This window comes from Desmodus rotundus, chromosome 6 (genome assembly GCF_022682495.2).
Source record: "Desmodus rotundus isolate HL8 chromosome 6, HLdesRot8A.1, whole genome shotgun sequence".
Taxonomy (NCBI): Eukaryota; Metazoa; Chordata; class Mammalia; order Chiroptera; family Phyllostomidae; genus Desmodus; species Desmodus rotundus.
The window spans coordinates 57291998-57308036 of NC_071392.1; the positions used below are offsets into that span (position 1 = coordinate 57291998).

The 16039-nt window shown below is 37.7% G+C and overlaps 1 protein-coding gene across 1 annotated transcript in view; it reads left to right on the forward strand.

Annotated features, from left to right (window-relative positions):
• HECW1 (HECT, C2 and WW domain containing E3 ubiquitin protein ligase 1) overlaps nt 1-16039 on the forward strand; it is an 803434-nt gene that overhangs the window by 157762 nt on the left and 629633 nt on the right. The window contains exon 2 of the mRNA XM_045193075.2: nt 7212-7536. Within this exon, the coding sequence (XP_045049010.1) occupies nt 7212-7536 (325 nt within the window). The remainder of the gene's footprint in view (nt 1-7211; nt 7537-16039) is intronic.

A 16039-nucleotide genomic window follows, 5' to 3' on the forward strand; every position in this document is an offset into this window, starting at 1 on the left:
GATTGGTGTTTCAGGGTTCTTAGGGTATAATCCCAGCAGCAGAATTGCTGGGTCAAAGGGCAGTTCCATTTTTAGTTTTCTGAGGAAATTCCATATTGTTTTCCACAGTGGGCTCACCAGTCTGCATTCCCACCAACAGTGCACTAGGGTTCCCTTTTCTCTGCATCCTCTCCAACATTTGTTTGTGGATTTGTTTATGTTGGCCACTCTGACTGGTGTGAGATGGTACCTCATTGTGGTTTTAATTTGCATCTCTCTGATGGCTAGTGATGCTGAGCATCTTTTCATATGTCTCTGGGCCCTCTGTATGTCTTCCTTGGGGAAGTGTCTGTTCAGGACTTTTGCCCATTTTTTAATTGGGTTGTTTGTCTTTCCGGTGTTCAGATCTGTGAGTTCTTTATATATTTTGGAGATTCAAACCTTGTCTGAGATGTCAAGACATATTTTTGAAATACTTGTTCTAAACCTGTGAAATATATCATTGGTATTGTAATAGGAATTGCAATGAATCTATAGATTACTTTGGGTAGTATGAACATTTTATTGATGTTAATTCTTCCAATCTATAAACACACTATATGCCTCCATTTTTGTATCTTCCTTAATTTCTTTCTTCAGTTTTTGTCTTCTGAATTTTTGAGTTTTTGTCTTTTACCTCCATGGTTACTATATTTCTAGGTACTTTATTTTTCTTATTGTGCTATTAAGGACATGTATGAGATTGTGGCCACTTAATTTGGAGGTTCAGATTCACAGACAATAAAATCCCCAAGTCAAAGGTGAATAACTAAGCAGTTCATTAAGTGAGAGCAAAGTTAAAGCAAGAATCAAAATCATACATCACCAGATAGGAGTTCGCCAACACCCAAATATAGGTGCTGGGGAATCCTAGAGACAGCATTCAGGGTACAACCTGGAAAAGTTCTGAGTGAAGTGTCCTTCCTTCGGGTGAGATTCCAATGTCTTACTTTGGGGGCTATGGTTAAATATGTTTTAGACAAAAGTGGCTATGCACTAAGGGCCTTGTGTGACTTGACTAATCAACTGGTCCCTTTGGGAGAAGGGTCAATTCTTCCTGAAGGAACAGTTAAAGATCAAAGGTACTAATCTCTCCCAGAGAACGGCCAGTTTTCCCTGGGAGATAGCACACCTATATTTCACTCTTCAAATAAAGGTTACAGCTCAGGCATAAATAGGGAGGATTCTCAAGGTCCCTTTAACCCGTTCCTTGTTTCTATAGTAAGTGGGATTTATTTCCTAGTTTATTTTTCTGTTATTTCATAGTTGGTGTAGTGTACAAAATGCCTTCAATTTCTGAATATTGACTTTGCATTCCACTATTTTGCCAGAATCACCTATTAGGTAGAGTAATTTTTTTAGTAGAGACTATATAGGGTTTTCTATGTACACTCTCATGTCATCTGCAAATAATGACAGTTTTCTTTCCTCCTATCCAGTTCGGATACCTTTAATTTCTTTTTCTTGTCTGATCACTCTGGCTAGAACTTCCAATATTATGTTGATTAAGACTGGTGAAAGCAGACACACTTGCCTTTTTCCTGGTCTTAAGGGAAAGATTTTAGGTTTTGCCCATTGAGTATGATGTTAGCTGTTGTTTTCTCATGTATGGCTTTTATTATATTGAGGTACATGCCCTATATTCCAAGTTTGCTGAGTGTGTTTATCATAAATGGGTGCTGTACTTTATGAAATGCTTTTTAGCATCTATTTATACAATCATGTGATTTTTGTCTTTCATTTTACTTCTGTGGTGTATTTTATTGATTTGCAAATATTGCAAAATCATATATCCTTGCATCCCTGGGAGGAATCCCACTTGATCATGGTGTATGATGTTTTTAATGTATTGCTAGATCTAGTTAGCATTTATGTTCATTGGAGTATTTGGCCTGTATTTTTCTTTCTTGTGTATTTACCTGGCTTTGGAATTAGGGTAATACTATCTTATAAGAAGAGTCTGGGTGTCTTCCTTCTTCTTGAAGTTTTTGGTATAGTTAGAGAAGGGTAGGATTTAGCTCTTCCTTGTATATTTGGTAAAATTCATCTGCGAAGCCATCCATTACAGGACTTTTATGTGCCAAAGCATTTTGATTTCTGCTTCAATTTCAGTAGTTGATGTTGGTCTATTCAGGCTTTCTGCTTCTTCTTGATTCGGGTTTTGAAGATTGTATGTTTCTACAAATTTGTGCAATTTTCCCAGGTTGTCAAATTTCTTGGCAAATCATTAGTAATAATTTCTAACAATCCTTTGTATTTCTGTGGTATTCATTGTAATTTCTCTTCTTTCATTTCTGATTATGTGTATTTGAGTGCTCTTTCTTTTTTTCTTGTTGAGTCTAGGTGAAGCCTTGTCAAAATTTCATCTTTTCAAAGAACCATTTCCTGGATTGTCTAATCCTTTCTAATTTTCTTTTAGTCTCTATGTCTCAATTTAATTCTGCTCTGATCTTGATTATTTCCTTCCTTCTACTCACTGGTCTTTGTTGGTTGTTGTTCCTCTAGGTCTTATAGGTGTAGGGTAAATTTGCTTATTTAAGATTTTTCTATCTTTGTTAGGTAGGCCTGTATTACTATGAACATCCTTCTCAGGATTGCCATCACTGTGTCCCATAGGTTTTGGTCTTTTGTGTGTCCATTTTCATTTGTTTCCAGAAACTTTTTTGATTTCTTCCTGGATCTCATTATGAACCCCTTCATTATTTACTAGCATGTTATTCAGTCTCCGTGAATATGAATGTTTTTGAGGGTTTTTTTTCTAGGAGGTTTGTTTCTGGTTTCAAGCCATTATTATCCAATAAGGTGCTTAATATTATATGAGTTTTCCTTAGTTTGTTGAGGCTTGTTTGTGTCCTAATATGTGGTCTATCTTTGAGAATGTTACATGTGAATTTGAAACGAATGTATATTTTGCTTCTGTAGGGTGTAAGTTTCTGTATCTACCATATACATTGATCTAGAGTTCTGTTCAATGCCACATATCCTTGTTGATTCTTTCCTTGAAAGATTTATCCATTGTTGATAATGGGGTGTTAAAATCCCCTACAATAAGTGTGTGTTATTGTCTATATCTTTTTTGAAACCCTCCAAGATTTCCCTTATCCATTTAGATGCTCCTATTTTAGATGCATAGATGTTTACATAGGTTATATCTTCTTGATGGATTGTTCCCTTAAGTATTATGTTGTGTCCTTTTTTTCTCTTTAATGGTCATCATTTTGAAGTCTATTTTGTCTGATATATGTTTTGCTACACCAGCTTTTTTTTTATGTCTATTTTCTTAGAATATTTTTTTCCATCCTTTCACTTTCAACCTGTGTAGTTCTTTTGTTCCACGGTTGGTCTTTGTAGAAAGCATATATGCGGGTTATGTTTTCTTATCCATTCAGCTACCCTATGTCATTTGATTAGATCATTTAATTCATTAACAATAAAGTTATTATTGATAGATACTTATTCCTTGCCATTTTTTTTTCATTTTTATCTGACTTCCTGTCTCTCCTTCTCACTTTCTTCATCTCTAAAAGCAGTCCCTTTAGCACCTATTGCAATACTGGTTGGGTGGATAGGTATTCTTTCAGCCTTTTTTTTTTTTTTGTCTGAAAAACTCCTTATTTCTCCTTTGATTTTAAATGAGAGCCTTGATGGGTAATCTTGGTTGCTGGCCTTTGCTCTTACTTGGAATTTGTTGCCATTGCTTTCTGTCTTGTAATTTTTCTGTTGAGTAATCCACTGATGGCCTTATTGGAGCTGCCTTGTATGTTACCAGCTGTTTCTCCATTACTGCCTTTAAGATTCTCTCTTTGTCTTTAATTTTGCCATTTTAATTATGATATGTCCTGGAATGATCCATTTTGGGTTTATCTTGTTTGGGACCCTCTGTGCTTCCAAACTTGTATGACATTTTCCCTCAGCTTGTTAAGGAAGTTTTTTGTCCTTACTTTTTCTAACAGGTTTTCTATCCCATGCTCTTTTTGTCCTTCTTGTTTCTTTATGATGTGGATATTATTATTTTTCATATTGTCCTGCAATGCCCTTAAACCCCTGATTAATTTGAGTCTTTCATTTTGTTACTCTGTCTGGGATTTTTTTTTATGCCTGTCTTCCAGCTTGCTGATTCGATTCTCTGCTTCATCTAGCCTGATTTTAATTCCTTTGACTGTGTTAATTTCAGATATTGCATTCTTCATTTCCTCCTGGTCTTGTTGATAGTTTTTATGTCCTTTTTCATGCTGGTGTAGTTCATAGTGAGTTCCTTGTATGTTCCCTGGAATTCTTTGTAGTTCCTACTGAGCTCATTTAGCATCTTAATAACCATTATTCTGAACTCAAATGTCTGATAGTTTGCTTTCCTCTATTTCATTCAGCACTCTTTCTGGGGATCATCCTTTCCTTTTAATTGGAGGTTGTTTCTTTGTTTCTTTATTGTAGATGACTCCTCTTGTTTGTTTTCGTGTATTAGATTGATCTACTTTGACTCTCTCCCTTCTGTGGTAGGAGACCTGTGGAATTAGGTGGTGCAGTCTCCTTGAACTCCTGAGCTTGATGATTTTGGGATGCCCTTTATGCCATTTTCATGGGCTTTCTTGCTATAAATGGGTTTAGATTGTTGTTGGATCATTCTTTTGGTGGATCCTTCTCTCCAGCTGGCTGATTGAGAGTCTCTCCACCTATACCATGTCTTGTATCCTGTTGTATAGGTGCTGCCAGAAGAAAACCAAACAGCCCAGGAAACAAACCCACACACACAAAAATAACCCCCACCCACAATCATGCCATCGATAGCAAGTGAGCCATTATTAATAAAGGTATAAAGAAATTGAGACTATTATAAAAAGGAAAAATAAATGTGAGATGACTAACTGAAAGAAAATGATTTTTTCAGCTTATAGGGAAGAGGAATAAGAGTAGGGAATAGAGACAAGGCAAAGAGAGAAAGAAAATAAAACCAGTGACCTAATAGACACGAACTTGAAGGACAATAAATGTTAAGAGGCTATGCAAGAGAGGAAATTATGCAAATCATGAAGAAGACCATGGTGGAATTCATCTCAGTACTACCTAGTATTTACTACTGTCTTCTTTTTCTGGATCTTGCCACTGGTGATGTCAGATGGTGTCTAAGCCTGGCTGTAGGCAGCCTGTTCAAGATTACCAGTGATCCACAATTTGTGGCTGTTTCCTTCAGTTGTTAATCTAGTTATCTGTAATCAGCAGTTAAGCTTAAGCACCACAGGGTGAGGCAGAGTGAGCCTTGTGGGACAGGCTATTGCTCCCAATCAGGCTGATGCCAGTTGGAGGGGAATACTCTGACTGAGCAAGATGGCTTTTGCAGTATGGGGAATGACTGAGCACGGGGAGCCTGGTGGCTGCTCCCTCAATTCCCTCCCTTCTTCCCAGTCCCCCTAGCCCCAGACTCTCCTCAAGCATCTTTAGTCCATTCTGCCCTCCCTCTGCCTTCACTCAGGGTAGGTGGCTGAAAATGAATTTTTATGCATTGGCCTTTTAAGATACTCTCTATCTCTAGCCATCTCTCCCTGGCAGACAGAAACCCAACCACTTTTCATAGCTGGAAGTTTGTGGTCCTTTCCAGCTCTGGTGCTATAGGCTGTTGAGTCCTGCTTGGGGTTTAGACCCCATCTTTTCAGGGGGGTCCTCCCAGCTGCTTAAATATCCCTCTAACACTTCAACTGCCACCTGTGGGTGACCAGCCAGCCCTCTTGTGTCTCTTCTGCACTCTGTACCAGTCACGTTGTAGTGAAGTGGTTTCTTCTGTCTGTCCATGGTTATAAGGTATATCCAGGTATTTTTAAATTGGTTTCCAGATTATTTCTCTACAATTTATTTGGAATTCAGACTGGTCCTGGGAGGAGGTTAGTGTAGTTTCCACTTATACTCCCCTGCCATCTTGTATCTCCAAGCTATGTATGATTAAGGACCAAGGGTCAGAATGCAACCACTGGGCTTTATCAGGTTAATTATGTTTTTACAAGTGCCCTGGTCTTCGAAAGTGGAAAAAGTACAGGCCTAACTTTTTGCTAAATAGACTTATATAATCTAAATGATAAATTGTTGCTGAGGTCTGGTTTTCATGGCTGGTAAAACAAAAATTCAGTAATATGCATTTGATTGATGTGTATAAGTTGCAGTCCCTGAGATCTAAATTGCATGATTCAACACATTTTTAGACTTTAATCTTTTCTAAAAACAACAAAAAATGTTATTAGTTATAGAATACTGTGTACTTTAGTCAGGAACTTCTAAAATGTGCACCTAGATCCCAATTTTAGCACTATTTGGTAAAGTATGAATCATCCTTGCTTGTTTCAAAATCAATCTATGAGATATTTTATATTATGCTCTTTCCTCATGTTTTAAAAAATATTTTATTTTTTCCATTACCATTTATACCCTTTACACTCTATCCTGCAAGCTATCTGAATCCAAAATGATCACAATGTTGCTCTGAATCAACTCAGTTCATTTTAAGTACTCAGTGTTGTAAAACAAAAACAATAAATCACATGCATTTTTATTCTCACCCGAGACAATGTTTTTTGACAATAACATTGGGTTTGAGGGAGACACTGATCTTATTGAAAATGATGGTGCTTGAGGAATACTGGTATATCTGAGGTCCTTATGCAAGATTTGGGTGGCCAGAGACATTCTGCAGAGTGAAAGATGGTACTAGGGGTTGGGATGACCATCTCACCCAGCAGGGACCTCCTCTGACTCTAGTCTTGAATGCTGCAGGAATCACTAAAATATTTAGTGATAATTAACCATCACTTACCCTAAAGGAGGATAAAATTGGATCTAACTGAATTGATGTGGAGAACTTAAGAGATGGCCTTTGGTTTGGGGGTGGTTACACCACTCTCAGAACCATTCTGCATTTGTGCAGGTCTTCTAATACCAAATAGGTTGGGGGGGTGGGGTGCTGGAAGTGGTAGGCTCCAGCACAGTTGGAAATGCAAAGATCTTTGATGAGCTCACATTCTCATTCTTGCCTTCTCTGTGTGACCCTGGAGTCACAGCATTTGTCCCGAGGAGGGTGCTCTTGTCTCTCAAATCTTCTTAGGGATCTGCTCACTCACAGCTCCTTTCTCCTAGCACATCCTTCATTTTATGTGAAATGACCTTGAGGCTAGGATCTTCTGCCCTTGATGATTGTCTGTTTGCCCCCACAGAATCTGTACCAGAACAGGTTTTTGGGCCTGGCTGCCATGGCATCTCCATCTAGAAACTCCCAGAACCGGCGCCGCTGTAAGGAGCCACTTCGCCACAGCTACAACCCCAGCCATTTCCACAGCATGGCCATCAGGACTGGCCCCCATGACACTGTCACCATCTCCCGTTCCACCAGTGACACTGACCTGGTTACCTCTGACAGCCGTTCCACACTCATGGTCAGCAGCTCCTACTACTCCATAGGACACTCCCAGGACTTGGTGATCCACTGGGATATAAAGGAGGAAGTAGATGCTGGAGACTGGATTGGAATGTATCTCATTGGTGAGTAGGATAGCACTTAGACAAACTGGTTAATGGAGTGCTGCAGATATAATGGTTTTAGGAATGTGGTTTGGGCATTCAACAAGTATATTGTTCATAATTTACTCTTATATATGCTTTAATCTCTATAATTTAGTTAAAATGCACAATTTACAATTGAATGTGTTATGCACCAAATTCTAACAAACTGAATGCCATATGCACTAGCTTCTCTTGCCCTCTCTATCCCATAGAAGAAAATCATGAGATAGTAGCATGAGGTGTGCTTGAACAAAGACATTGATACTATTTGCACATCTATGTGGAGTTAATTTTACTTTTATTTTCAACATAATCATAGACCTCTTTTCATTTATACTTTCAACATTTTTTCTGCTCTATATTACTGCTTTCACTGTTGACCAGTGAATACAAGCATACCCCAGGCTAAAGAAGAGCATTATGACTGAAAGGAAAATGACTGCATAGGTTTGTAGTGTTAGAGAACATAAATTTCACAAATTTGAAATTATGAAAGTAAACTTATATGAAAAATACTTTGCATCTATTTTACATGATAGGCTCAAGTATGGTGAAAATTGGTTCATTTGCACTGCAAATCAGCAAGTGAAGAAGAGCAAACAGAGTCAAACATGTTCAACAGAGGCCACGCTTTTGCATTCCCTCTGCAATGAAATATTTACACATTCAGACATGCAAATCCAAATTTAACATCACCAAATATCACAGACACTGATGATTGTTATGATTATTCTATAATCTGGACTATTTTTATGATAAAATATGGGGGATCCTCTCTGACTAGCTGTCAGGGAAATATTTTTGGCTCACTTCAGGGTTTTGTAATTAGTTTGGTTAGTGTTTTTACAATACACACAATATTACAAAGATTCTGAAATTTTTTTTAAGATTTTCATATAAGTAGTGGTTACTAGCTAAATTGAACTTCTGAAGAAATAAAATTTAATTGGCTTTAAAAATAGTTATTGAGCCCTGGCTGGTGTAGCTCAGTGGATTGAGCATGGGACTGAGAACCAAAGGGTGACCAGTTCGATTCCCAGTCAGGGTACATGCCAGGGTTGTAGACCAAGTCCCTAGTAGAGGGCACATGAGAGGCAACCACACACTGATGTTTCCTTCCCTCTCTTTCTCCCTCCCTTCTCCTCTCTCTAAAAATAAATAAATAAAATCTTTTAAAAAAGTTTTTAAAAAATAAGTAGTTATTTAATAAGTGTTTGATACCATTAATCTAGAACAGAATTTGTATAATAATAGCCTACCAAGTATATTTTGTTTAGTCCATTTTTAAAATTTGATTAGTTATTAATACTAAAATATATAGAAATTTAACATCCAAATTCTAACCTTCCTTCACACAGCCATCAATTTAGCAGACTGAGGCTGTAGTTCCACGTGGCTCTAGTCAGCTGGAGTTAAGCATTAGCTTCCTACTCTGGACTGGTCTACATCCTTCAATTTTATCATAATCTCCCCCTACCCATCCCTAATTTAATTATGAATCTTACTTGTTTAGGACCTTAGCGGTTAGATATTTTGGCCTGTGATCTAGTTTTAAATTAACTATTTTTTTGCTGTATATTCCTGCAGTGGTGGATGTCAATGTCATTCATTCCCCAGGTCAGGGAATCTGTAGAAGAGAAGCATGGGGACGGGCATTTGACCACCTTAGGGACATTCAGCTCTGGTGAGGGCATGGATGGATTTGGAGCTCAGGCCTAGATTTGGGCTATGGGTGTAGATGTGGGGTAATTGGCAATGTGAAAGAAATAAGATCACTTGTGGACTGTGGGTAGAAAAAGACCATCAGAAAGCCCCTGTCACAGCAAGAGGCAAGGAGTAACTTAAAAGGAGATGGAGGCTGTTGGAGATGTGGGATAAAAAACTATGAGCTGACATCATAGTAAAATAGAAGAAGGAAGAGTGTTCAGCAGTATAAACCTGTCATAAAACTGTGAATGAATAAGATTTGGTATTAACATGACATTGTGACTGACATAAAAGTAAAGACAGTTCATCATCTTAGAATATTTTTAAGACAGATTCTATTTATTTATTTTTAGAAAGAGGGGAAGGGAGAGAGAAAGAGAGAGAGAAAAATTGATGTGTGAGAGAAACATCAGTTGGTTGCATTTCATATGTGTCCCAACCAGGGACCAGGTGCTCAGACCAGGCATGTGCCCTGATAATTCTGATAATTCATTGTTTGTGTACAAGAGTGCCATCAATTTCTGAATATTGACTTTGTATCCTACTACTTTGCAGACTACACTTATTAGGCCATGTAGATTTTTGGTGGAGACTATAGGTTTTTCTATGTGCACTATCATGTCCTCTGAAAATAATGACAGTTACACTTCCTCTTTTCCAGTTTTGATGACTTTTATTTCTTTTTCTTGTCTGATCACTGTGGCTAGAACTTTCATGTAATGAAAGTTGAATAAGAGTGGTGAAAGCAGAAAGCCTTGTTTTCTTCTGATCTTAAGGGGAAAGCTTTTAATTTTTGCTTGTTCACTACAATCTTGGGTGTAGCTTTCTCATATATGGCTTTTATTATGTTGAGGTATGATTCTTGTATTCCCCATTTGCTAAGTGTTTTTATCATAAAGAGGTATTGGATTTTCTGAACTGCTTTATCAGCAGCTATTAGTATGATCATGTGATTTTTATCCATCATATGATTTTGAATGGCTGAATATCGATACATTTATTTTTTTTTCCTCCCACCACTCCCTCCACCCCAGCCATCCCCACTTCTCACCCTTGATCCTAACCTCCTTTGGCTTTGTCCATGAGTCCTTTGTACATGTTTCTGACCACCATTCCCCCTTCTCTCCCCATTTTCCCCTCCCACCTCACCTCTTGTTATTGTCCATCATATTTTTATGTGGTGTGTTACATTTATTGATTTCTGAATATTGTACCATCCTTGCATCCCTGAGATGAATCCCAATTGATTATGGTGTGTCATCTTTTTAATGTATTTCTGAATCTGGATTGCCAGTATTGAGGATTTTAGCATCTATGTTCATCAAAGATATTGGCCTGTAGTTTTCTGTTTTTGTTGTTTAATTACCTGGTATTGGAATTAGGATGATACTTGTCTCATGAAAAGAGTCTGGGAGTCATCCTTGTTCTTGAATTTTTTGGAATATTTTGAAGAGAGGAATTAGTTCTTCCTTACATATTTGGTAAAATTCTCCTGTTAATCCTTCTGGTCCAGGGCTTTTGTGTGCTGGGAGTTTTTTTTGATTACTGCTTCAATGTCACTAGTTGTTATCAATCTATTCAGATGCAGGATGTTTTCTGCATCTTCATGATTATGTTTTGGAAGCTTGCATGTTTCTAGAAATTTGTCCATTTTGCCCAGGTTGCCCAATTTCTTGGCATATAGTTGGTTGTAGAAATTTCTTACAATCCTTTGTATTTCTGTGGTATTGGCTGTAACTTCTCTTTCATTTCTGATTTTATTTATTTAGGTCTTCTCTCTTTTATTCTTGATAAATTGTGTTAAGGGCTTGTTGATTTTGTTTATCTATTTAAAGAATGAGCTTTTGGATTTGCTGATCCTTTAAATTGTTCTTTTAGTCTCTATGCCATTTAATTCTTCCCTGACCTTGATTATTTCCTTCCTTCTATTCACCCTGGGCATTGTTTGTTTTTGTTCCTCTTGCTTTTTCAGATGTACAGATAGGTTATTTGGGATTTTTTAATCTTCTGGTAGGCATTTATTGCTATGAAATTCCCTTTTAGGACTGCCTTCAGTATGTCCCATAGGTTTGGGGCTCTTGTGTATTCACTTTCATTCATTTCTAGATAATTTTTGATTTCTTCCTTGATGTCATTGTTATCCCATTCATTAATAGCATGTTATTCAGTCTACATGTGTTTGAATGTTTTTGAGTTTGTTTCTTGAGGTTGATTTGTAGTTTCAAGCCATTGTGATCTGAACACATACTTGATATGATTTCAATTTTCTTGAATTTGTTGAAGCTTGTTTTGTATACTACCTGCCATGTGGTCTGTCTTTGAAAATGTTCCATGTGAAATTGAAAAGAATGTATATTTTGCTTCTTTGGGGTCAAAGTTTCTGTATATATTGATTATGTCCATTTGATCTAAAGTGTCTTTAAGTGCCACAATATCCTTACTTATTCTCTGTGTGGATGATCTATGCATTGTTGACAATGTAGTGTTAAAATACATCACAATACCATTATGACTGTGTTGTGAATATATTTCTTGAAGTTCTCCAAGATTTTCTGTATAATTTTTGTGCTCCTATGTTGGGTGCATATGTTTTTACAAGAGCTATATCCTCCTATTGAACTATTCCTTTACATATTATGCAGTGACCTTTATTGTCCCTTTTTATGGCTTTTTATTTGAAGTCTCTTGTCTGATATGTGTTGCTACTGTATGTTTCTTTTCACGCCTGTTTGTTTGGAGTATGTTTATTCATCCTATCACTTTCAACCTGTGTACATCTTTTGTTCTGAGATTGGTCACTTGTAGACAGCCGTGTCTTCCCATCCATTCACCCACCCTATGTCCTTTGATTGGAGTGCTTAATCCATTTATGTTTAAGGTTATTATTTATCAGCACTTATTCTTTGCCATTTTTCCATATTTGTGTTTTTCTCTCTCTCTCATCCTTTTTTATAGCAGTCTCTTTAGCATTTGTTGCAGTGCTGCATAGGTGAAGATGTACTTTTTTAGCTTTCTTTTGTTTGGGAAGTTGTCTCTTTCACCTTCCATTTTAAATGAGAACCTTGTTGGATACAGTAGTCTTGGTTACAAGTTCTTGTTTTTCATTAATTGGACTCTTTCATGCCAGTCCCCTCTGGCTTGTACTGTTTATGTTGAAAAATCAGCTGATAACCTTATTGGAGCTCCTTTGCATGTTACCAGCTGTTTCTCCCTTTTTGCCTTTAAGATTATCTCTATGTCTTTAAATTTTTTCATTTTAATTATGATAGTTCTTGGAATGGACCTCTCTGGGTTCCTCTTAACTGGGACCCTCCATGTTTCCTGAACTTGCATGATTTCTCCCCTCACCAAGTTAGGGAAGTTTTCTGTAATTCTTTCAAAAAGATTTTCTATCCCTTGCCCCTTTTCTTTGCCTTCTTATATTCCTATAATGCAAGTGTTGTTGTATTTCATGTTGTCATTAAGCTCCCTTATACTATCCTCATTCATTTTGAGTCTTTTTTTCATTTTCTTCCTCTGGGTTTTGTTGCTGTTGTTGTTGTTCTTTGTTTTCCAGCTCTCTGATTCAGTCCTCTGCTTTATCTAGCCTGCTTTTAATTCCTTCCTGAGTGTATCAGGAATGAGTGTATTCCTCATTCCTGATATTGTATCCTTAATTTCTTCCTGGTCTTATTCATGGTTTTTGTTTCCTTTTTCATGTTGCTATAGTTGCCATAAGTTCCTTGTAGCTGTCGTAATGTTCCTTGTGGTTATCACTGAATTTCTTGAGCATCATTATAATCATTATTTTGAACTCTATGTCTGATGAATTGCTTGCCTCAAATTCATTTAGCTCATTTTATAAGCATTCATCCTTTCCTTTCAGTTGGGGATTTTTTTATTTGTCCTCCCATTTTAGGTGACTCTTTTTGTTTGTTTTTGTATCTCAGATTTCTCAGTTTTAACTGCCTGTCTTTGTGCAGGTGGTATTTGTGGTAGGTGTTCTGTGGTACTCAGTGGTATAGTACCTTTAATTTTCTGATATGGAGGCCCTAAGGATGCTCTCTATTCAATTTATTTGGTCACTATTGCAATTGTGCTTTAATTATTGATGGCTCATCATTGTAGTGCTCTCCCCTCCAGCTGGCTGACTGAGAATCACAACCCCCACCATGTCTTATATTCTTGTATGCTGTTGTTCACGTGCTGGCAGAACAAAGCAAAACTCAGGGAAAAAACCCCATGCCAGCAAAAATGCCTCCTTCCACATCAACAATATCAACAGCAAGGGAGCAAGGATTAGTACAGGTGGGAAGAAAGAATATTGTAAGATGGGAAGAAAGAATATTGTAAGATAGGAAAAAAGAATATAAGATGACTAAAAGAGAGAAAAATGATTTTGAGGGGAAACAGGGAGGAGAAATAATAAATGTAGGGAATAGAAACAAGGTCAAAGAAGGGAGAAAATAGAATTTGAAATGTAAGTGAAAAAAGGAGAGGTAATGGCAAAATGGAGTAAGAAAACACAAGAGTATAATATGAAGTTTGAAATAAAATTAAAAAAATAATGAACCAATAGGAACTAAATTGAAGAAAAACCACATAAAAGTCAACAACAGATTATCAACAATTAATAAAGGTGAAAGAGAATAAGAATATTATAAAAATAGAAAAGAGAATAAGGAATGACTACAGTGAAGAAAAATGATTTTGAGATCAGAAGGAGGAGCAATAACAAGAGTAAGTAATAGAACCCAGGCTTAGAGGTAAAAAATAAAAAAATAAATAAATAAATAAATATATATATATATATATATATATATATATATATTTAAAACAAATAAGTAAGGGCAGGAGAAAATCATAACATAGTAAAACAGGGGGAGAGTAACTTAGGAGTGAAATAAAATATAGTCAACAAATAGGAGCAAGATAGAAAAACACAACAACAACTACAATATCCATGCCAAACAAGCAATGATTTTAAAGTTGGAAGGAAAATAAGAATACTAGGGGGAAAAGAATAGGAGGTGACTAAAGGAAAGAAAAATGATTTTGAGAATATAGAGGAAGGACAAATAGTAATGGCAAATAACAGGAACAAGGCACAGAAAGGGAGAAATATATTTTAAAACAACAATATGAAAGGGTAAGAAGAAGGTAAAATGGAATAAGACAAGGGAATGATATAAAGTGAGATTTAAAATAAAAATATAAAACTGTAAATAAAAAGAATACAAATAAAAGGCAAAAATAGAGAATTAGTTGGAATACAACTGAAGTGTTAAAAGCATCTATGAGAGAAAAAAATAACACAAATTCTGAAGAAGAATGGAATTTGTCTGAGCAGATTTTGTTGTTTGCCTTCTGTTTTCTCCTTCTGGATCTGCCTCTGGCTTTTTATCAGCTGAATTTCCAGGGGTAGGTCTTCCAACTTCTGGCAATACTGCATGATCACCTTCTGTTGCCTCCAGAGGGGACTTCTTTTGTGATTGGGGCAGACCCCTGGGTCTTCCCTGGGAGGCACTCTTCAGTCTTCTGGGATAATTGTGGTGCGTTCCCCTTGCTCCTACACCACCCGGCTTAGTCTGTCCCAGCTTATTTTGAATAATGTATAGTTTCTGATGAACTAGCTGCCCATTTTAAGGGAGGAGCCAATCTGTGTATGAGGGTCAGCTTTTTCTGCTTGGTACTGATGGCAGCTCTATGTGAGAGCCAAGGCAGGGTGGGGCCCTGATTCTCACTTGATGTACTGATTTATGATCTCTCTGTTTGCTGGTCTTAGTGGAATAGGGACCTAGGAACCAGAGTATTTTGTCTCCCTGAGAGGAGTTCAAAATGGGCACTTCAGGCATTTTTCTTCCTATCTTTGTCCTGCAGATATGAACCCTGCAGGGGGTTCTTGAGCCTGACTTGCCTGTTGCGCAGAGCTTCCCCATTGTTGGATATGGTGCTTACAATCTGGAGGCATGTGGGGTCTGGGTACACCCTTCTCTTCTCAGAAATATGAACTCTGCTGGGAAAGGTGACTCTGTCTGGCTGTAAATAACGAGAGGTGCTCCACTCTTGCCCATCCAGTTCCTTGCCCGCTGCCCTCACAGCAGACCCAGTCCCAGACTCTCCACTTTTGGGCAGTCTCCGGCCTACTAGCCGCACTGGGATGGGACCCAGAAATCCCCTTGCTGTGCAACTTTCTGATTTCTCTGCCTAGCTGTATTCAGTGGGAGCAAATCACACTTCAATCTTGTCTCTTTGCTGGCTGGGCAGCTGTGCATGGGGTCCCTGCCCAGCATGTTTCAGTTCCACTTTTAAAAAGTCTCTCTGGGAACACCCACTGCTGTACAAAGTCACTGCCCAGTTCTCCAAACATACCACCTCTACAAAAAGCCAAAAGTCTCTCACTATCACAGCTGGCCATTGCCTAGCTCTGCCTGACCCAGATGCACATAGAGACCCCTCTCTCTCTCTCGAACTCTTTTGGTTGGCATTTGACGCTGCAGCTATGGGCATGCTGCTCACTTGTGTATGTAGCCTGCATCTCCCCAGCCTTCATATATCCTCCCAATCATTGTCAGCCTAGGTCTGGAGTTTCCCTGTCCTGGGAGAGGAAGGAGCCGCAAAGCTGAAATTTGTGACTAGTCTCTCCACTGCTGCAGGTGCTGCATATGAGATATTTCCCTTTCAATCTATAAAATCTCCTCACTCCCCACTGTGAAGTGTTTTTTGTACTCCTTGGTTGACAAACTTCAAATCAGCTAAGATTTCATTGATTGTTCAGATTATTTGTTGGAAGAAC